We start from the raw sequence: 24,122 nt of genomic DNA, 5'->3' as shown, positions 1-24,122 counted from the left end.
GAAGAATCCTGAAAATTCAAAAGTCTAACATTGAGAAAAATATTACATATAGAAAGCACCCATTTTTTGTTAAAAATAATAGTAATGTTTGAAATCATATTTTCTTATATAGATAAAAGTTTCCTATTTTTCTAAAAGTCTTAAAAGTAACATGAAATAAACCTTTAAAGCCAAAGTTTGGGTTTGATAGTCCAGCTACACTCTATCCTTAGACATGATAAATAATGATCTCAAAAAAAAAAAAAAAAAAAAGTCAGAGAACTAGCTAAATTTTCAAAACTACAAATTTCCCAATATTTACGCAGGAGAAGTTTCTAAACTATGGGTGATGGATGGGGAAGGGTGTAAAGGCTGTAAACTGAGGTGAACTTGGAGAGCAGCAAGGTGCTGTGAGTTGTGAAACGACAGAGTCTCCCCAAAACGGCAGCAGAGTCAACACAGGGACTATGATCAAGTGCTTTTTACATATTTCGATTTTTCCATATTCTTTCAGAATACCTGTTAGAATTTGCAATGGAGTATAAAAAATGGAATTTACTTTGTAACCTTACTCAATCATAATTTTTACTATATTTTAATCCTGTCTTTTGATTTGTAAAAATCAAATATGCAAACACTGACATTATGTCAACATGATAATCCAATTTGAAAGTAGGATTGTGACAAAATATTCTAATTAGATCAAAGAGACACTGTCTGGCCCGCTAGCTGGGGGGCCCCGTGGGGGACCACCCATTTCCGTCCTCGCCGCCCCGCTCTGGCCACTGCAGCTCACAGTGTGCAGGCCCTCGCCCCTGCCTCGCCGCCTTCCCCAGGCCCCTCACACGGGGCAGTCCCGGGTGGCTTCCCCAGCTACGTTCTGCTCGTATGCAAAGTCATGCACCTGCTTTCTTCATGATGCTGCCCTGCGTGACAGGGATGCTGGCCTCTGCTCCCCCGCTGCACGCAATGCACACCAGGGGCAAGCTTATGCGTTGTAGTGCTGAAGAGACCCTCATTCCTGTGTGAAAGGGAACACCAGGGCAACTTGGCACATTACAGAGTAGAGGGATCTTAGTGACCAACCTGCGGAAACCAAGGCCCAAAGAGGTTAAGTGACTTGCTCAAGGTCACTCAGCCAGAAATGCAACCCAGGCCTTTTTAACTTAAAGAAGCCAATATTCTTCCCATTTCAAAAAATGTTGAGTAAGTGGTTAATACAATCTAATTTCTTCAGAATGACCACGCAAGCCTAAATGAAAGATAATTTGAAGAGATATCAGACACAGGCGAGACTTTCCAACCAAACAGCACCTTCTCACTTAATTGGGGGATTATATGGAAGGGATATGCATCAATTTAAATGGAATAAGAATAATTTTCTCAATCAGTTTTATAGCGACACAGCTATCCACAGAGGAAAAAGCCATCATTGTGTCTTACATCCATCAGCAGGGGAAGGCGGGTCACCCTCTGCATGGGGAGAATGAGAAAAGAGATCATGGGTAAGTTCCTGCAGTCTTCATGGGACTCGATCCTTGACAACACTTCCTTAAAGGATGGATTGGTGGCTCTGAGGGAATACAAATAAAGCAAAAAGAAACTTCATAATGGTTCCTCCTCAAGTTAAGATGCAGGTAAAAATGTATTACAAAACACCGTGACAACTTCATACATTATCAATGGTTTTTAAACATGTGGAAACAACATAAACATAATTACACAGGCAAATACAGATGGCTTATCTGCCTTTTATACTCGAGGCTGATTGTAAGATGTGAGTTTCAAATGGCAATATTAGCAATAAGATAAAAAATGTATGAGCTAGAAATTTATAGAGGAGAAAATTGAACAAAAAAAGAGGTCGTGGTATCACAATGGTGAACATATTGACTATAAACTAGAATGCAGACTAGATCTTATATCTGATCATCTATAAACACTCCATTAATAAGATAACAAATGCATTTTAAGCTACTCCCCTAGCCCTAGGCAATGACCTAAGAAATGACAGTTGAGACCGGCTGTCTTATTAGGAGGCTTCTGACGTTTTCCAAGGGTCCTCTTTCTAAGACAGAAAACCTTTTGACCACATCAGCCAGAATATTTCCCCTCCTCTCCCACTGACGTAAGAACAGTGACAATACTGCCACAACATTTTTATGGAACTTAGCAAGAAACTCCAACATGTGGAACCACCCATGTAAGTTTTAAAAAAGTCCAGGTGGGGATTCCAATAAGAGAATGGAGCTCAGAAAGGCCCCTAACTTGCCACGTAATATAGACTTAGTGATTGGTAAACTCAAACCGAGGTCTTCCGACTCGTTCTGATGCTCTTATCCCGCCTCTCTCTCTCTCACCTGACTTCACCTGCTGAGGAGCTCTGCAGAGTTCTATTGCTACTTTCCATGGGGAGGAGGGCAGGGGTGGTATTGGATACTGTGCTCTTATGATCCAGGAACAAAGCAGCCAGGAAGCAGGACAGTGGCAAGAGCAATCATTTTTTTGAAAAATGTGTTTCACAAATTAAATGATTTGATTCAAGGCTGCTAAAAAAAAAATCAGGAAATACACAGAACAGCAAATTAAAAGAAATTACGCAGAAATGCTTTATTTTCATTTTCTCAAATTGAGAAGTTTTGTTTCCTTTCCTTGATAGATTCGAGAAGATTTTCAGGAGGTTAAAAACAAAAATCACTCTAAACTTGTTGCATATTTAAGTCACTCAGGACCCAGGTCTCCTCCCCAACCTACCCCCAAGGTTCTGATTAAATAATCTAGATGGACTCTGGGTATTGTTTGTTACTAGTTTACAAAGATTCCCAGGCAGGCCGAAGTTGAAAGTCACTCCTCTAATCTTAAATTCGCATCAACTACAACAAAGCCCCTGAAAACACAATTACTAATTTCCATGTGAAAGCTCACAAGACAGTATCATTACACTAATTTAGACAAAACCTTGATTTTTAAAAGTCACATAATGTATAGCAGTCCTTTTCACGTTTTCTAAACCCTGCAGAAAAAAATGAAACCCGAATCTAGCTCTCATTCAAGGCTTTTGTTTTCTAACATGAACTGGCATTCTCTAACAGTTACAGAGCCACCCCTGTCCCTATATCAGCAGCTCCCAGCAGGGTGAGGGGTTAGGAGAAACGTGAGTGTGATTTGTCGCCCGGGGGACTTTCTGCAATGTCTGGAGTCATTTCCGGCACTGCTGTGTAGAGACCAAGGATCCTGCGAGGTACAGGACACCCCCACAACAAAGACTTACCCAGTCCAAAATGCCAACAGTACAGACAAACCCTGCTTTATACTAAAAAAATCTCACTTGTTGCTAGCAGCTGTGGGTTTTCCACCCTGCTCATAGGAGAATTTCATGAGGATGCTGGGGGAACAGGCGGCATAATCAGCCCTTCTCACCAACTTGGGGGGCTTTGACTCTTTCTCCAAACAGCCATAAGGTAATCATCACCAACCCCAACCCCTTCATAGGCATCTCCACATTGCACAGAAGCTGGCCAGAGCGCCATGCTGGGGTCACCAATGCCACAACTCACAGAAGGGAGTGAGGATGATAATCACCTGTAAGCCCCCAAACTGGGTTCACGGCAATGTACAACTACACCTGTAACACAAACAGCTACTGGGATAAACGGGACCCCTAAAAATAAAACAACACAGACGTTACTGGACAATCACTGACTCTTTTAAGATGGCATTTACAAGGGAACTTCACAAAGTTGATGGAAAAATAGAGTTAAAAGACAATATGAATCTTTCCATGAACTTTGTGAAGTACCCTCATATATCACATCAAAACTCTCAGTAACCTAAAAAGAATAAAAAGAAAAGGTGTGAAGGGAACTTTAATGTTTGACTCTTTTTTGTTGCATAATTAAAATCTTCAAGAACATTTTTTTCCTGTTGCTTTCCTTCAGACTGTCCCTCCTGTCCTTAGCCCTAACTACCCGAGGGGCGGGGGGGGGGGGGGGGGGGAATCAGCAATTCCTATAAACAATTTATTTGTTAAAGTTGTCAATTGAACAAAGGGAGATTAGAATGGCAGAAGAAACCCTCCATCCTAGCTTCTAGCTCCACTTACTCAAGAACCAGCTCTGGGCCTCAGGCAAACCACTTAACTGCTAGTTAATGGCTTAGAAAACTAGGGGTTTGGAGTGATGATCACCCCTGGGTCTTGTAGCAATTAACAAAACAAAACAAAGCAAACACTGAGTAAGACAACAACAAACTATAATTCTGTAAGTGCCTTAGAGAGAAAATCTTCCACAGACTAGATTTTTCTACTCAATCTCACCCTAAAAGTAGTCTGCTTAAACATTTCTCCCCTGGGAAACAGTCCTGATAGGAGGCATTTCTAAGTACAATTTGAGATCAATTAATTGCAATCAATGTGGCCTAATTAAAACTAGGTTAGACTATTAAAACCAGAGCATTCAACATTGCTTACAACAATTTTTGTAGTGTTCGTTGTTGGTAGACTTCATTTGTGCAGTATTTCACATACGGGTCAAATGTGGATGCTGTGTGCTTTTCCACAATGTCACTTATATCATCTATGAAGATATTATTCTGATGTCTTGCTTCCAACTCTGTAAAGAATCTGAAAAACACAAAGAATAGCATTTACACTTCTTTCATATATTTTAATAGACAACAGACTATCCTCACGTAATGCTATTTTACAGGGTTTGAAAATATTACTGGTACACGGTACCAACTCAAAAAGATCCCCAAAAAATGAAACTATGAAAATTCTGCCTAAATTTAAGTCTATCATGTTAATACCTTATTGCTTCAAGTGTTTGGATTAAAACACTTATAATCCTGGGCATATTTCTGCCTTCAGGTACATTTTAGAATATATAGATTTAACTGTTTTTCAAGAATTCCCTAGATATGGGGGAGGGAGTTCGTGCGTATATATTTTATTGTACTGAAAAACAACATGAGCAAAACACCTAAATAAATGCTTTAAAAAACAAGTCTGAAATAAACCTAATCCTGTGTCCTTTATCTCAAAATAAAAACAAACACATTATTTTAAATCTATTAATAGGCATGGGATTTAAATCATGTCATCATAATTTATTTAAACTGCAATTTAGGGTTAACCAGATTTAGTGTATAGATAAATAGCAATTCCGGGTCACCAGATTTAGTAAACTGCACATCATATCATCATATATATTAATATATATCACATCATCCTCACATATAATTGTACACCACATAGATAGCCATTGTTTACTCATTCATCTGTGGATGGACACAAGTACTTCCATCTTTTGGATACTATGAATAATGCACTACGAACATTAGCATGCAAGAGTCTGTTTGAGTCTCTGTTTTCAAATCTTTGGGGTATATTCCTAGAGATGGAATTCTAACCACACTGACTCCGTGCCAATAATATAGCATATATATCGAGAAATGATGGCATAATACCACGAACCAATACAGAAGAAGCTGAGTTCTGTACCAAGGAGAGGTTATTCACTAAATAAACATTGAGTAAGAAATGATCCTCCCCCTCCCTCTCCCGACACTCACAGTTGAGTGGCCAGTGGGAGGCATGGAGCCTGTTACAATACAGGATTTGTAGAAGCGGTGTGCTATAATAAAAAATATTTAGTCTTCATCCGTGGTTCTTGGAACACAGCTTCTAAGATCCTTGGAATCTCCAGCATGATAACAGTGTCTTTTCCATGCTGATGAGATGATTGGTGGCTCGGGACCCTTAGATAGTTTCAAGATGGGGCTGGTCACCAGGAAGACCAAACCATGATTACAGGGTTGGAACTTTCAGCCCCAACTCCCCACCTCCAGCGAGGGAAGAGGGGCTGTAGGTTAAGTTCAGTCACCAAGGGCCAATGATTTAATCAATCATGCCTACATAATGAAACCTCCGTAAAAACCCCTAACAATGGGGCTGGGAGAGTGTTGGTGAGTACATTGAGAAGCGGGCCCAGAGAGCAAGCTCTGCTGCACCTGCTCCATACCTTGTCCTACACAAGGGTATAGAATTAAAAGATAATACAAATAAATAAATAAAATAGAATTGTATTTTATATATAATATATATAAAATCTATATATCTATATCATCTATAAAATAGACAATACAAATAAATAAAACAGAATTAAAAGATAATACAAATCTTTCCGTTAACTTTTTGAAGCACCCTCCTACATCTCTTACATTAGCTGTTCCTGAGTTGCACCCTTCATAATAAAGGAGTAATAGTAAGTAAGGCACCTTCCTGAGTTCTGTGACCTGTTCTAGCAATCATCAAGCCCGAAAGGGGGACAGACTGTGGGAACCCCCTGACTGTGCAGCCAAGTAGGATCGAAGTGTGGGAGACCTGGGGACCCAGTACTTGCAACCGGTATCTGAAGTGAGGCAGTCTTGTGAGACTGAGCCCTTAAACCTGTGGAGTCTGATGCTAACTCTAGGCTAGTTATTGTCAGGACTAAATTGAATTGTAGGACACCCAGTTGGTGTCTGGAGAGGTCAAGAACAGTTTGGTGTGAGAAAAAAACCCACACATTTTCTGTCAGAAGCATGGTGAGTAAAAACAGCTCAAGAGGCCTAGAATGAAAACTCCAGAGGGCAGGGTGACTAACTGCATGGTAAACACAGGTGAGGAAACATGTTAGCAGGGTCACCAGAGGGTCATCAGTGATGAGGATGACATCACAGGAGCAGAGGGCTGTGGGCGGAGGAAGCAACACGGGCCACAGGCAAGACTGCGTCTGGGAAACCGTGGGAGGTTCAGTGAGGCTGAGGTGCGAGGTGCAGACGACAGCAGGAACAGAAGGAAGGAAAAGCAGGCCAGAGCTAGACTGCGAAGGCTGTCCTGGATGCTGGGAGGCTTAATCTGCGGACAATGAGAAACCACTGTGGTGTTGAAGCCAAGAAATTAGACAGAGAAAACTGGAACAGAGGAGGGGTAGATTACAAGTGAGGAGAGACAGACAGCAAGCAGGCCAGTCAGGCAGCTACACAGTGCCTGACATGGAGCCTGACTGCAGAATCAAAAAGAGTAACAACCTGGAGGTGAAATTAACAGGCTCAAGAAACTCATTAGATGGGGAGTCAGGGAGAATGCTGGGATTTCAGGACAAGGTTTCTACCTGGGAACAAGGTGGGTCATTAACCATTAATGAAGACAGGGATTTAGAAGGAGAAAGGAGAAACAGAAGGAAGCAGTTTAATTTTCCCCTGGATATGTCAAATGGACAGCCGAAAATACACACCCGTGGAATTCAGAGGCGCTGGAACTCTAGGTAGTACATAATCAGGACTAAAGTTCATTGTTAGCTGGTTTCCACATCAAGGCAAAATATTTGTCATTTAACGCCAATTGTTTTTTAACACAATTTTTAAAAAAATGTTCAAAGAAAATTGAAAGAAGAAACCGTTCACCAGGTCATTAACATGTAATTCTAGGAAATAAATATCTTGGGGCAAATATCTTTTACAGTTTCTTGTCTTTAGCTAGCTGTTAACGCTCTGAAGGAATGCAACTATGTAACCAAAAACAACAGTAACTTGGCTTTTTCCAACGAAAAGGAGAACTTCATTTATCACTGTAAAAGGTATGCCAAAGTACAAAATTGAAAACAAGCTACTAATGAAATATCTATTTATGCTACTTAATATAATATAAACCAAGCTGCCCATCTTTTATTTTGACATTGGCATAATTAAGACATAACTTAAAGTTTTCTATGTTAAATGATCTACTGGTTATTTTGGCAAATTTGCATACTTTACTGACTGAGCTGAGCTACAAAAAGACCAAGAAACTATTACTGAAGAATGAGGAATTATTTCAGGAACCAGGAATGCTAGTGATTCAAATCAAATCTGAAGCAAAAGTAAAACCATTCTGGTTCCCGGAATGAAACTTGAATGAGTTTATGAAGTAATCTGGCTTAGTTGGAGGACAACATTTTAAATGGAAATATGTATTTCAGTTTTATCAATTCCTTTTTTCTGGGATAATACTTCCACTATTTCCTCTCTGTAGTATTACCAAGATGATCATGTCTTACAACCAATCATGTTATACAACCTTTTTTTTTTCCCCTACCAAAATTCCAATCTCATCACAAAAGTCTAGATTTTGAGAAATATCCTGTGAACCAGAAAAGGCTGCTTTAACATATTCCCTCCAACCAGAAACCCAAGTCAGCCCTGTTTGACTGCTAACTCGCCACCACCAGTGCAGTCACACCCATACTTTGGATGAGTGCTTCCCGTGATTACAGCCTACCCAGGCGAGGTCCTGTGCTGTGCAGAACGGACAGATCACCCAGGACACAGGTCAGCCTGCTGGGAGGTTCAAGGTGACTCAACCAAAGTCCCCATTTGAAGAAAGAGCTTGATGTGGAGCTTGCTCATGGTCTATAACCTTTCCTCTAACATTTCCTACAACTGCAGAGATTGTTCTTCAGGATTTTTGTGCTTGCTTTATCAAGTGATAGTCTTAAACGTGGCACTACATTTTCAAGGAAAAAACAAATCAACAATGAGTCAGCTGTTTCTGAAACAGCAATATACTTTGTTAACTTCACTTATGTCCTTGTGTGGTAGGTAGAAAAGACCTCCAAACGTGATGTATCAATGCCCCCCCCCCCACTCCCATAGCATTAGTGACAGCTTTCTAAAAATTCAACTGGTGATGGAACTGGCATGTCAGATATGAGCATTCCTGACAGCTCTTGAAAAGACTATACAGTAAGCCCACCAATCTATAGAGGAGATTAAAATTTATTTAACACAGACAAAAAATTTTGTTTTAATCAATAAACCAACAAAATCTCTTCCCATGTGTCTAGCAGAGGGAGACAGGCTTTGGTGAATGTCAAGGAGCAAACACCTGATAAATATGCCCAAAATTCATTGTGCCAGGCCCTGTGCTTCCCATACACTGCCTCATGTCTTTTAATCTTCAAGCCTGCTTTATGAGATGGCCATTATGTCCATTTTACACATAAGAAAACCATGGCCATGAGAGCTTAAGTCAAAACTCTAAACAACTGAGCCTCAGAAAGCCAGACCCTATCTGAGTCCAGAGACTGTGCTCAAACCACCACACCTGCTGCCTCTGCTCTCGGGTGCAAGCTGATCTTGTCTGTCTGTTACTACTGGCCAACTCTCAACCTAGGCATCCAGCAGGAAGAATAACAGCTGGAACTGAGAAGAATTACGTTACTTTCAAAGAAGACCAACTGTTGAATCATCTCAGCAAATAAACTACACAAATCAACATACTGAAGACTTTCATGGTAGATTTATGCCGTGGCAAGATCTGCAGGGCAACAGAAGAGTCCACAACCACACTAGTTGCAGCCTCCAGAAAAGGTAACCAGGAGGGCTGCAGCCAGTGATGTGCTCTGGTCCTGACTGACACAGCATGCTCAAATGATGATTTACAAGTGCCCTGCGAGCCACTCTGGAGTTGTTCATTTTGGCCCTCCTTGTCCTGTAAGTCCTGCCCTTTGTCTAATGAAGCCCCACTCATCCTTCAAGTCTCAGATTAAATTTCATCTCCTCCAGGAAGCTTTCCCTGACCTCTCCAGGATGGGTTAAGCTCCCTTGTTTTATGTTTACATAGTAGTGTACCTATTAAGATAATGATTATTTTATTATTTTTGTTTACTTTTGTCTCTCTTAGCAAAGTCTGGAGGACAGGGGCCATGTTTGTTGTGTTTACCGCTATACACCCATACCTAGGACCTGGCCCTAGTACCTGAAAGACAGGAGACAGTCAAATATTTGATAAATGAATACATGGATGAATAAATCAAACTTGTTTTAAATAGAAAATTATAAAGATAAAACCTGTGCAAGGAATTTTATTCCATTGTTATTTTACTAAGAATGTAACACCCACAAATTGGTCAGTCTCTACCTTGCTTTTCTCACTGGCAATTCAAGTCAACATATATTCACTGACCACAAGTTGGGTTCCCAGAACTGTGCTAAGTACAATAAGGCCATTAATGAAGACACGAACTCCCAGCACAAGCTTTTACAATCCTGTCAAGTAGAGTCACTAAAACTAGACCCGACCCAGCCTGAGTTTCTTCAATGCCAGCCGCACTTTCTGAAAAACTTACCAGGCTAGCCCCTCCCCCACGCAATTTAGGGAGGATTCCAGCTCGGCTGAGAAGCTCAGCACTCAGCGCACTAGCTCTCAGAGCACAGAAAGCAGTGCTCTGGTTATAATCAACGCTGTCCTGTGCCCTTCTCAGAATGGCATCCTTTCAAGGCACTTTTCCTTCATTAGTTTCCATCTGCCTAAAGCAAACTCAAATCATTCCTGGACTTCTTCCTCACTTGAATGAGCTGTCTGTCAATCTAAGCAGCCACAGTATCCCACCAGAGAGGGTCATATTCACTTGGGCTGGAGACATGTAACACACCAGGCAGGTTTCACATGTCCAAGTTACTATTATATAATAAAATATCTTCACCAAACAAAGAAATATTCCAGATAAGTGGCAACAAACTATGTGCTGCTGGAAATACTCTCCTGACAGAGCACCAACAGAACATTCTGTGCTCTACCAAAATGAATTTATATTCTGCTGTGGATAAGTGACATTTGGGGCTTGTTTGCTTAGTTTTTTTTGAGGGTCGTGTTGACACTAAGGATCGGCCTCAATTTCTTTAACACTCTGGATCAGGGATAGCAAACACATAGTAGTGCTGGGGCTCAGAGGCTGTTACTCCAAAATATGGTGCCTTGACATGCTAGAATAAAGCAGCAGGCTCAAGGTCTCTTTGACCTTTCTTCCCTGCTCCTGTCCCTCAATCCTCCGTCATTCTCCAAAGCACACGATGAACTGTTCCCTTATCTGCCTAACGTCCAGATCCACCAAAGAAGACAATTACTTCTGGTGCTTTCCCTGAGTTTTCATTAACTTAACACACATCCCAGGAAGAAAGACTAGAGTCTGTCAACACACCTGGACTAAATTTGTCACAGACCATTGTCTTATTTTAGTCCTATTCAGTATTCTGAAGAGAATCATTTACCAGTCATTGCTCTGCAAGGCAAACAGACTTTGTCCAAGGCCATCTTATGTTCTCCAGGCCACTGAGTCCTAAAAATCACTTAGTCTGACACTCCCACCCTCCCTTTCCTTATGAAGAGGGGTATGTAAGCTTTGTATCCCATCGGAAATTGGGAAATTACTCTCTTGTGATTCCTCCATGCCTTGTCCCTTCCCAGCATGTTAATAAAATAAAAACATTTGTTATGCTTTTTCTTCATATTAATCTGCTCATCGGTTGGTTTTTCAGAGAGACTTCAGGGGCTTAAAGGGGAAGTTTCTGCTTGGCCCCTACGGCAGGCATCCCTAGCCGACTGCGGCACTCTGCCCAGCTGCAGCCCTGCACTCAGGCAGCCTTTATCAATCAATCAAAATCAGTGATGAACAAATGAAGCTCGTCTATGAATCCTTCACCAGACTAACACTGATAGCAAATGTGTTAATTCGACAAAAATATAGGGCTGTTGCTCCCCAATCAGAGTATCCTACATCCTGATCCAGTAAAGGTCTCTTGGGGTTTCCTCCTCAGCAGTCTGTAGGACTTTCTCACATGACATGTTAGCTTTTCCTTCTGAAATTTTATCTCTGGATTGATGATAATAAAGGGATAAGAGCTGAAATTGAAAGTGGTTTGGAATGTGAGAAAAAGAAGTTCTAAATAAAAATGTTCTGGTAGCTCTCATTCCATTTCTGATAGCTACTGTTTGATCCTTAAAAATCTCTAAGATGATTTTTGTCTTATCATCCTGTGAAAACCTTTAAGATCAGCCTGGATATATGGCAGAAGGGACTGAGGTAAGAGATAAGCTAAGAGGACTTTGAATCAAAGAGTTTTCTTACCCTTAATACCACACAACACAGAGCCTGCTTAGACTTAAATCAAGCTCCACACAGGCATCTAGCAAGTCCCAAAAAAGGAAGGTGGAGCCACAGGCCAGGGAAGAAAGGGGCAGAGAAAGACTACAAAGCTCAGTGCCCCTCCAGCCTCCACCGTATCAGTTAAGGCTCCAACTCAGTCCTTCCTTTCACCTATATAAACAGAACCATACAAAGGCAACACCTATATAAACAGAACCATACAAAGGCAGGAAAGAGTATATAAAACACCTTGAAATGTTAATGCCATTGGACTGAGTTTTTGCTTAAAAACGAAGATTTAAAGTATTTATCATCTAACCTGCTTCACAGATATAAAGTGGAAAAAAGGAGCTTGTTCCCATGCATACTTTTTTGTTTCAGTGCTACTCACATGCATTCATCCCTATTCTAATGCTTCCCAGAAAAGAGGATAACACTCCATCAAATGACAGAAAGCATGTGCCAGCACTCTTATCAAAATGTTCTTAGAAGAGATGAAGATGTATATTTTGGGGCCTGAAATGCTTTGGGTTATTAAGGATGGTTTTACAGTTTTCAATTTTTTTTTTTTATGAGAACACAACTATTAATTTCCATCTAATGGAAAATCCCTCACCCTCAATTTTACATATGATCATGAAGACCAAGACCAAGCATGCACAGTTCACCACCAGATCTCCAGGGCCTAACCAAAAATGAGCACTCAGTAAATGTGATGAATGGTCATTACTAGATACTTATTATTGCCTGTCCTTGCCCCACTGTTAACAGTGCCACCTTCCAAGAAGAGTAACAGTGAGTGATAATACAAAGCCAGTATTCACCATGTATGACTTAATGCCCACATTAAATCATCAAGGGTCCTCGCAGTGGGGGTGGGCTCAACTGTAGCAGCACTGAATGGCTCTGCTGAGAAGCCAGATTTCTCAGCTGTCAGAGCAGAGCTGGCATATACCACATGTGGGACTTCACGCTCCTTACACAGCATCCGTGATGCAAGGCTTTTATCTTTAAGAATAGTTTTGCTAATTCTTTGAAAACTCAAAACTGAAGAAAGGTTTATGACTTCTGTTTCCATTTAGTCAACAATAGCTACATAACCAGTTCTGTGACCCTGTCACCTTGGCTGTCTGGAAGGGCACTGCTGTGTTGAATCCTCACTCACACTAGGAGAAGTGAGTAGGCGTGCCTGCTCTCCTCTCCTGCCTCCTTTTCTATTTCCCACTTATACAGCCTCATGGTGTACATGTCTTTTTTTGTAAGTTGCTTTGAGCCTTTTATGGGTGCACTTAGGGTATGAATTATAAATTATAAATAAATAAAATGGGAAAATGTGACTCTTGGTTGCTTCTTGGAAACAGTACCAAAATGAATTTACAGAATATTGGAACAAAGTCAAGTAAAATAAAAAAGCCTTTTTATGACAAAGCCCCCTTTCCTACTGTGGATTAATCATTCTGGGATAAAAATCAGTATAGGAAAGAACACATTTCTCTTCAGGCACTATTTCCAGATCCTTTTTAGGGAGTGCCATGATACTTCAATTCAGAATTCAGTCAACAGGTAAAAATGATATTTAAAGTGAGCCCTAAATCCTTGCACCTCAGGTTTTCTTTATTAAATATACCCCAAAAAGCTGTCTTCCAAGAAACACTTTCTATGGCTCTCATCAGTTTCAGGGAAAAAAAAAAAAAAAAAAGAAAGAAAGAAAAGAAAAGAAAAAGGAAACAGGACACAGAGTTTTGAAATATTCTAGAGTTCAGTTTCCTAAGCCATAATATCCTAAGAAAAACGCTACTGTCTGCACAAGGGAAACAGAACTTCGCGTCCTCTCCGACACTTTTGAACCTGCCCCAGCTTACAGAGCAGCTGGCTCCAGTTTGCGCCTTTTCATTCAACCCTCTCCTTCAACTTTTATCAAGGATTTTAAAAATATTTTCATTTTAGATGGTTATTAGCAATGATTAGCAAAGCATCAGAAGAATAGGATCTATCGGGTAAACATGTTCTTGTCCTGATTTTAAGTGGATTTGGAAATGATGATAAATTTCAGTTTCTTCATTTATTAAAACAAAACAAACTGAGTGGAGAGGACCAGGTCAACCTTCAGTTCCACTGTGGACAGCAATGAGCTCAGGAAAGGCCACTGCAGCCAAGTAAGGAGGGAAACACGCCAGGAAGAAGAGAAAAGATCCTGTAAACCAATGGTAGGGAGCAGGAAGGAGTGAACAGAGAGAGAGTGTGATTACTAAGCCTCCTCAACACCAAACACCAGGCTTTCCCACTTTCTTTCTTTCCAAAACTTTGTGCCTTACTTTACTTTTACTTCACTTTGGTGAGATGAGATGTCTTACACCTTATGCTTAAACTCCATAATAATACCTATACATGAATACACTTCCAGATAATGTCCATTTCAAGGCTTACCACACCATACATACTATAGCAAGGCAAATCACGTGCCATGAACAGCACACCTTTGGAAAACATAAGCAGGGTTACAAATGCAGGCTCTGGAACCAGAGCGCCTGGATTCAAATTCTGACCCCTCTTTTACTAGCTATGTAACCTCAGGCAACTTCACATCTCCATGCCTTATTTCCTCATCTGTAAAATGGAAATAATGATACAACCTCATGAGGTTCTCATGATGATTAAATGAATTAAAACATATTAAGTGCTTTAGAATATGGTCTGATACATAGTACATGCTCATTAATATTAATTATCATTTAAGGTGCGATAAAATGCCTTTTCTTCCTCTATAAATTCACACAATTCACACATCAAATAATGCCAGCAGGCCTTCCTCCTTTTCCAGTCCACTAAGTTTAAAGAGAGCAAGCCTAGTTCCAATATTTCCATTAATTAAGTTTGGGAGGGGAGGTGCTACATAATCCACTCAAAATCACAAGTATACACTTTCTCATTAACTTTTAAAACTTTAATATGTACTTATCAATGACAAAATTCAAAAAGGATCTAGCTCAAACCTTTTTAGGTCCTAAATGTTGGTATCTACTCAGTCAGTTATGCATGGGAAAGCAAAGAATCATGGCAAACTAACAAGTCTATGCCACTGAGAAGTGGTAGAACATTTCTTTACGTGTAAATACACTGTTCTTGGCCTTGGCCTCCTACTTGTTGTGAAGAAGTCATGTCACTGTTACGAGGCCCTAAGACAGGCAAGGCACAGACACACTTGGCAAGAGCAGAAAGGACACCATGTTTATTCTGCTGTGGAGAATTGTCTCCTGAGAAGTGGTCTTCAAAAGAAAAAATCATTTGTAGGTTTTATTATTAGTACTTATCAGCAATGTACTAATAAACCAGAGGCAGTTAGCTTCAGTAAAAAGAATACATAATTTATCTTTACTAAATTATATATATAAATTCTAAAAGAACTCAAAATTTTTGAAAAATATAATTTGTAAAGGTTTGTTTTTCTTTTACAAATTTCCAGGTTTCGGTGTATTAATTCCTTGTACTTTGTTTTTTTATTTTTTTAGGCTAGCTTGAAGGTTAACGGTAGCAAAAGAAGAGGTAAGTATTTCATTTCCTTGGAAAAGTAAAAGACATATGAAGTTCTAGGTAAAAAATGCCTGACCTCTCTCTTTAGCAGTAGAAATACCTTAGGAAATGCAGCTTTCACACTGTAAGTTGTATGTGCAGGCAAGGTCAGGAATTTAATTTAAGCGTAGCTACAGGTGAAGGAACAAAAGTCAAAATCTAACCATTATGGTTTACAGAGACCACTCAAACAAGATGAAAGGGATGCCATCACTTTTTCTGAGACTTTCAAAACCTGAACTTTACCCTCCACTCTATGTCACAGAGTGGTAAATTCAATTTTTTTAAAAGTAGAGACCAAAAGCATTATATGTGGAAGATCCTTCGCTGGTAAGTCATAACTTGCACACTGACAGCACTCTCACTGTATTTAGGACCTCCAGAGATTCAACATTTTCTTAATGACCCAAATTACATAATATTAGAGATAAAAGTGTTTTAAAGTCTTTATGCTCAATTTCCTTAAATGCTGGTGACAACAATCATCCTAACACATAAAGACATATTTTCTTTTCTTTCCTCCACCCCTCACTAAATTTGCAGAGGGTCTCGTCTGTGCCCAGGCACAAGTCACATGCATTTCATCAGGCTAATTCAGACCACACGATCAAACCCATGCAGTGCACATCAGGCCTCTCTAACAGGTGGCTGGTGGCTTGAAACTGACCCATGCATGTATATTTTTAAAATCTTTTATTAGCTCCCAACACTTAAAAGTTAAGAGACTGTGCCGACACATCTAGATTTCCCACTTTCTCTAAAATATATAAAGAAGAAGATCTGGCAACACAGCTCACATTCCACTAAGGCCAAAGTGGCTGGGGTTGCACTCACATCCCGGTTTATGGGGACCCCATCACTCAGTGCACTCTCACACCCACGCTACTGTATCTGGCTGCCGGGGCAGGTATTTAAATTTGTCTCCCTACAAAGAGGGTTCTGGAGTCAAATCTGGGTCTGAATTCTGGCTTATCACACAAGTATCTTAGTGTTTACTTCTTGGGTAAATTTATTTATCCTCTTGTTTCTTAACTCTAAAAAAGATAATAGTATCTCCTTCATAGATTGTGGCAAGGATTAAATAAAAAGAATTCAGCATACTACCTGGCACATTGGACTGAACAAACAGTGATCCATGTTACTATTATTGTCAAATGGCAAGGCATCTAAGGGACACTTTAGAAGATGTCAATTTACATCCAAGCCAAAAAGATTTCTGAAGTCACTTAATTCAACACAATTTTTGTTTTATTCAGAAGCAGACTGAGTTATTAGGAATTCATTAAATTTTTGCTTCCATTTGTCAGAAACCTGAAGCTACAATTCCACATACTTGGAAAAAGCAAAAACAAACCTCTGGAACCTATGGTTTTCATTCAATTGCTAAGTAAAGCAATATATTGTTCATCAGAAACAGATTTATATGTGTATCAATCAATCTGTTCCCTAGCCCTGAAAAGTTTCTCATATTAATAAAAAAAAGAGAGGAGAGAGAGAATGTAAGCTCTCATTAACCTGTAAAATATTGTTTAAACTGTAAGAAAGAATTGCTGCAATTAGCATCACATTTTGACAAATGTTCGGTAGTAAAATATTTGTCTTTCATTATAAAGACTTTGGAGTTTGCAAATTACAATAATTGATACCTCTGTAAGAGCTGTAATTAATCAGGAACTTTTACAGTTCAATTACAGAAGGAGTAAAGGGAAGAAAAATTATACCCAGCCATTTCCTCATAAACTTAACACAATCTTGGTGAATTAAAATCAGCAGAAAAATCTTCTCAATTTATAGACATAATCTGAGCCAGAAGAAACTATATCAGAAGCTAAGTCCAATTACTTACACCAGGTTGACAAAAATCCAAGGCAGTAACATAATGAATTTTTAGGGGAATGGGGGGGGGGGTCATGGCATGGAGAAGAATCCATGGAAACTTAGTTAATAAATTCTCTTGAAATGGCATATTTAAGATTATTAAAAGGTATTAATAGCACTTAGCTGAACACACTATAATCTAATAAGTAAACTGCACTGTAAAGCATTAACAATTTCTCAGATGTTGATTTTGGCTACTGCATATGTGAAAATTGGTACAGACAAGGGCTACATTATGATCCTTAAAAGCATTTTACTTCAAAGTCAACAGTTGGAAGGCACAGCTTATCCCTTACAAAACAACTTGAAGTTATAAAATGGGGACATAATTTGTGAAACTGATGTTTTTGTAAAGCTAATACTTGTATACATAAAATCACTATAAATGACCCCAAACACCTGGATGGTGCACTGTGTAAAAAGAAAACAATTTGGGGATGGGAATGTTCCCCTTGGAATACATCTGTTCTATATGTCTGAATCTATCTAGCCCAGCCTGTCTTTAAACATGGTCTGTGTCTCCTGTATTCTGAAAACACACGAAACCAGGAAGCACTGTCCTCAATCAATTCGACAGTGAAACTTCAACAGCAGCCACCACTGCCATGTAGAGTGAAGCACTCTACGCCTCCTTTCTTTTCTCATTTCTTTGGAAGTGACGCCGATTACTCTGATAATCCTCGGAGGGCACAGGCGCCACAACAAGACTCAGGGTTCTGAAGATGTATCCTTTACACACTGATCGCACTGCCAGGTGGTGTGTTGCAACTGCTCCTTGTGTGGAGCCTTCCCTGTCTACAACTCTGTAGCTCACTCACATGGTGCAAAATACAGATGCTCCAAAGGCTGCCACAAGAGACTGAAGTCACTGTTAAGACATGTTGACTTTTTCCTATATAGATACAGTTGGGGGGAAAAAAAAAAAAGCTAGATACCACCTGGCTTCTGGAGCACTACATACTCCTGGGTTTCCTTCCACCCCCACTGACTTCTCCTTCTCAGTCTCCTTGGCTGGCCCGTCTCCATCTTCTCAATATCTTAGTGTTCGAAGGTCCCAGGGCCTGGTGCTCAGACATCTCTTTTCCATCTCCATTCTTTCCCCAATAATCTCACTCAGCATTACTGCTTGAAATTCCATCTACATGCTAACCACTCCCAAATATGTCTCCATCCTTTAAGCTGCCCACATCCAGACCTGCTTATCTGTCTGTTCAGTAGTGCCTCTTGATATTTCATAGGCATCTCAAGAGGTACAGGACATTTGGGACAAACAACCACTTCAAATCTCAACAGTACTGGAAAAGACAAAACTGTGAAAACAGTAAAAAGGTCAGTGGTTGCCAGGGGTTCAGGAGGAGGGATAAATAGCTGAAATGCAGGATTTTCAGAGCAATGAAACTATTCTGTCTCATACTGCAATGGTGCATACATGTCATTACATATTTGTCAAAATCCATATAGAACATACAACACCAAGGGTGAACCCTAATGCAAATTATAAACGTTGAGTGATAATGATGTGTCAATGTAGGTTTGTGGATTAAAAGAAGTGTACCACTCTGGTGTGGAATGTTGACAGCAGAGTAGAGGTGGGGTGGGGGGACAGGGAGAACAGGGAATACATAGGAACTCTTTGTATCTTTGTACTTTCCACTCAATTTTGCTGTAACCTAAAACAATTCTGAAATATAAAGTGTGTGCACAGAAAGAGAAATACCACATGTTCTCACTTATTTGTGGGAGCTATAAAAAAATAAACAAACAAACAAACAAACGGGAGGAGCAGGGAAGAAGACACAATGACCACAACAATTCCTTGAACTTGTTAAGACAAGTGAACAGACATGATGTTGATGGGGGGGAGAGGAATTGGTAAAGGAACATGAAAATCAACTACATTGTATACTGATAAATTAAAATAAAAAATAAAAATAAAATAAAATATAAAGTGTGTGTATATATATGATGTGTGTGTGTGTGTGTGTGTGTGTATATATATATATATATATATACCATATATATACCTTACATATCTTATATACATTATATATGTGTACTTCACACACACACAAACACACATGCGGGTACTTCAAAAAGTTTGTGGAGAAACAGAATTAAAAGATAACACGAATCTTTACATGAACTTTTGAGGTATCCTCGTGTATATATATATTTTTAAAAGCTCCACCACACATGAGCTAAAGTGAAGAGAGACACCTGAAACCTTGTCATTCAATTTCTGTTCCTCTGCATCAGTGTGTATTTACAGCAACCATCTAGAAAGGTATACATGCTTTTTTCTACATCTCCAGAAGACAAGAGGGTCCTTGTCATCCTTTAGTAGCTGTGACATCAGCCAGCAATTTATACTTGCTTACGTCAAACAGGGTCCATAGGCACCCTGACTCTTCCCATCAAGTTAAAATTTAAGATAAACTTCATGGGAACTTTGTTAACATAATTCTTGATTCTTAGGCTCCTTAAACTACAGTCTTTCCCACAAGTCTTTTCCTGGTTACTGGAGAAAGAGCTGACCAGCAGAAAGACATAACCTCTCTATTCTAGGACCCAGAACCCGACTGTAGACCACCTTCTCTCACAGAGCAAGAAACAAAATGAGTAACAGCCACACAAGGATGCCCCATCTCCATACTCAGCCTGTTCCCCTGTCATTTCTCTCCTTCAAGCCTTCCAAAACCAGGAGGAGGGAGTTTTTCAGCTTACTTCTTGAAGAAGAAAAAGAAATCAATCACCTCAACTTGTATTTTCAGAAGTAGCCACTGATTAGGTATTAGCTGACAATTACGAATCAGCTTCACAGCTAGGGTCACCACATGATTGATCTCCAAACTGGAATACCTTTTGAGAGCGAAAGAGGCAATTAATAACTAAACCCAGACAACTGAAATTATCCTCGACAAATGAGGATATACAATTACCCTAATCATTTAAAGAGCACTTACTATATACCAGGAACTAGTCTAACTGCTATACATTACTGACTAATTTAACTTCCACAACAACCCAAAGAAGGAATAGCTATTGCTGTCATCTCAGTGTTACACATATGACTACTGAGGCACAAGAACATTAGGTAGCTTGCCCAAAGCCACACAGGACAAGTGGTGGAGAAGGGACTGGAACCCAGGCAGGCTGGTGACGCTCTCAGCCACCATGCTATACTATCAGTTACACTACTTACTCCTAGCAACATTCTAAAAGTCTCAGTTTTACAATGTTTTAAAACGAGCAATTAAAACATAATTATAGTTTTTCACAGTCCTGCGTTATTTCACTACTGGGAAATTTTGGGGTTTTTTTCTTACATCTAAACTAAATTATTCCTGCTATATCTTAGGGTAAAATGAGAAAAAATAAAACCCAACTAGAATTAGCAAGGAGCTGGCCACTTCAGGTTTTGCATTGATTTTCAATTCTCACTATTCACTGTAGTTATGTTCTATAAAGTTGCTGTGAACACTGAATTATTGAACACTGAACAATCGTTCTTAGTGAAAACACAGGTTTGGTTCCTACAAGCCTCTGGTCACAATATTTTCATCAACTGATCAATGCATAACCTTGTTTTATGTGTGTTTCTGCTTAAAGCACCTTATTTAATAAACATACTTACTATATATTTAATATATGATAATATATAATTTAATACATAATATTAATATTGTTATAAATTATACAATATATATGTTATATTTTAATATAATTTTATAAATGTAATTTATATAAAGTATAAATTTATATAATAGATATAAAATATAAATGCATATAATATATATAATTTAATAGAGAGTGTCATGTGCCACATAACAATATTTCAGTCAACAATGGACTACATATACAATCATGGTCCCATAAGACAACAATGGCTATACCATATAGCCCGGGTGTGTGGTAGGCTATATCATCTAGGTTTGTCTAAATACACTCTATGATGTTTGCAAAATGACAGAATTGCCTACAGCACATTTCTTGGAATGAATCCCATCGTTAGGTGATGTATGACTGTACTGTTTGACTCATTAATGTTGAAATCATGCCATTAGCACTAAAACTACAGTTAAAATTGTATCACTATAACATATTGTTGATTCATTAACAATGAACTCACACCAATAGCACTATAACTATAGTTATAATTGTATAGCTATAATATAGTGTTGATTTGTTGACACTGAACTCATGCTGATAGCACTAGAGCACTGTAACTATAATTTATAATAGCACTATATCTAACACATGCATTTTGTCTGTAAGATACATCACAGGCTTCTTCACTTTGGAAAATTAGACTACACTTCAGCACTATGCTTGGGGGCCATTTTAAACAGCAAAATCACCAACAAAAAGCACAAAAATGGAAAGAATGTGGCACCATGAGAAGGACACTTGTTTCCAGGATGAGAGCTGAAACAGAAAGGCAGTGTTGCCTTGTTCAACCTCAGCCGGGAACGGGTGTGACAGGAAACTCACTGCACATGTCTATGAATGACCCCAGAAGAGCCTCGAGTATTGATTTTGGGTTATAAATAAATTTTGGCAAGTTGGCAAATTGGCTAATATGGAATCTATGAAAAATGAGTATCAATTGTCCCTCACAAAGGTGTCAGCATCCTTCAGCAGAAGGAGCTTTGAGATACTCAATACTGACAGGCAAGTCTGAGTGCAAGTCTCCACTCAGACACCAACTGGTGGGAGACTGTGGGTGAGGTACTTTACCTCCATCTGGGCCTCCCTTTTCTCATCTGTAAAGTAATAATGCCCAACCCTTCTCTTCTTTGAGTTAATATCAATTTCAATAGTTTTTCATCTTGACTTTTATTTTCCATTTCTAATCATTTTTCCCCACGTAGTCTTTATAGAGCTATCCCATCTGTTGGAGTCAGGCTAAATATAGCAACCTGGTTCTGATAGAACTGGAGCACATGAAGTGAGATCTGCAGACACGCTGACCCTTCTCAGGAGTTTAACGTTAAACTTCAGGAAGAGGAAAAAAGATGCAAAGTATTGTATACAGTCAGTGTGCTATATTTTTTAAGAAAAGTGAGACAATACGAAACCATTTGTATTTGCCTATATTTGCATTAAAAATGCTGGAAAGATAAGACATCTAACACATTAACAGAAGGCAAGGGGTAACAGAATCAATGGAACGGGCTTCTCAGTGTATAAATATATGCCATCTGATATTGTTTGGACTTTTAAGCTGGGTAAATATACAATTTATTAAAAACACAGCGAAACACCCTTTTCTGAAAATAATGGGTCAGAAGTCCTGGGTTCTAGCCTTATTTCTGATTTTTGTTAGCTGTGAGGCTGGGGTACTATCTATAAATTAATCCCAAAACTCCACAAAAATAGTTTATTAATCACAAAAAAAGTTAAAAAGTTAGGTGAGCTCAGCTGTACCATATGGTTTACTGTGAGAACTAAATTAACAGCAGGTGAACTACATTTAGTCAAGCTAATGATCTAACGGTCACAAAGCTGACAGGTTTTACTATTTCTATTTCCTATTTTATATAAATTACCTAGAGGTTCAAAAATAAAACTGTAATCATGAGTTATAGAAATTTTAGTAAAACTAAATGTTACCTAAGGACATGAGGTAAAAAGAGTTTCTAGTCAACCTGAAGCACAGATCAGACGACTCTCCTTAAGCTCAATAAACAGTATCCAAATTCCTCAAATAAATCATTCAGAGGCAAGGAAATCGAAGAATTATGCATTCAAACTAAGAGTATGTTCAGTATTTTGAACTATGACATAATCCAGTCTCTGTTTTTCATTAAATAAAAATCTTCATATTGTAGCCAAATAATCAATTACATTTCAGAAATGTTGGTATATTAAGCTCTGTTCCATACATCCCAGTTGCCCATTTAATGACGTTACTTGCAAATATAAAATAATTAACAACATGTGACTAGTAAAGTATTTCTATATTTAGAGACTAGATTGAATTACATTTGAATTAAAACATCTATTAAAGACCATTAATCTCATGAGATTAATATGATGAGAGAAGAAAGGCAAGAAGAATAATCAAAGAGTAGGGGAAAGTCACTTCCTCAGATCCCCAGTCCAGGCCAAGGTCCTACTATGCATGTGAGCTGGCCTGCTCCTCAGGCACTTTGCTCCATGTGTGTTTACCCCACCAGATCACAAGGACAGGAACCCTGCCTGTCATGTTTTCTACTATAGTTTCAATGTCTAGCACAGTGCCTGGTACATAGTAAGTGTTCAATAAATTAGGCTGAAAAAACTCACCCTAACATATTCTATCAATGAATAAGATGTAATGTTTAATAGAAATCTCATATTCATAATAATGACTATTTTACAACTAAATAAATTGCATAACTCACATGGGGCTATTCATTTAAAGTTCCCGAATAAAAGAAACCAGATACACAAAGCGCCCTGGCTTATTTGGAGAGTATAGGAAGAGAAAAAAATGACACAGTGTTATTCTTCACTTAAGACCCTGGCTATTTGATGAACTAAAAGAAAAGTAAATAGGTACTGGTGCATAACAGTGTGTATGGTAGGCTATCATTCTATTAAAAAATTGTACTTGTATATGCAGGGAACATCTCTGAAAGCTACATCCCAAACCAGTTGTACTGGGGGACTTACTTCTCACTGCATACCCCATGGCAGAATTTTAATTTTTCACCATGTATATTTAGTACTTTGGGTGGTGATAGGTGGATCCTTTTAATCTTTGTT

At 39.0% G+C, this 24,122-nt stretch overlaps 1 protein-coding gene across 1 annotated transcript in view; it reads right to left on the bottom strand.

Annotated features, from left to right (window-relative positions):
- ARHGEF26 (Rho guanine nucleotide exchange factor 26) overlaps positions 1-24,122 on the bottom strand; it is a 115,617-nt gene that overhangs the window by 51,908 nt on the left and 39,587 nt on the right. The window contains exons 6-7 of the mRNA XM_063113971.1: positions 4,448-4,600; positions 1,423-1,552 (exon numbers count right to left, since the gene is read on the bottom strand). Coding sequence (XP_062970041.1) covers positions 1,423-1,552; positions 4,448-4,600 — 283 coding nt within the window. The remainder of the gene's footprint in view (positions 1-1,422; positions 1,553-4,447; positions 4,601-24,122) is intronic.

The sequence above is a fragment of the Cynocephalus volans genome, chromosome 1, assembly GCF_027409185.1.
Source record: "Cynocephalus volans isolate mCynVol1 chromosome 1, mCynVol1.pri, whole genome shotgun sequence".
Classification (NCBI taxonomy): Eukaryota; Metazoa; Chordata; class Mammalia; order Dermoptera; family Cynocephalidae; genus Cynocephalus; species Cynocephalus volans.
Note: the sequence above shows the minus strand (reverse complement) of the source record. Positions and strands in the feature narration are given on the sequence as shown.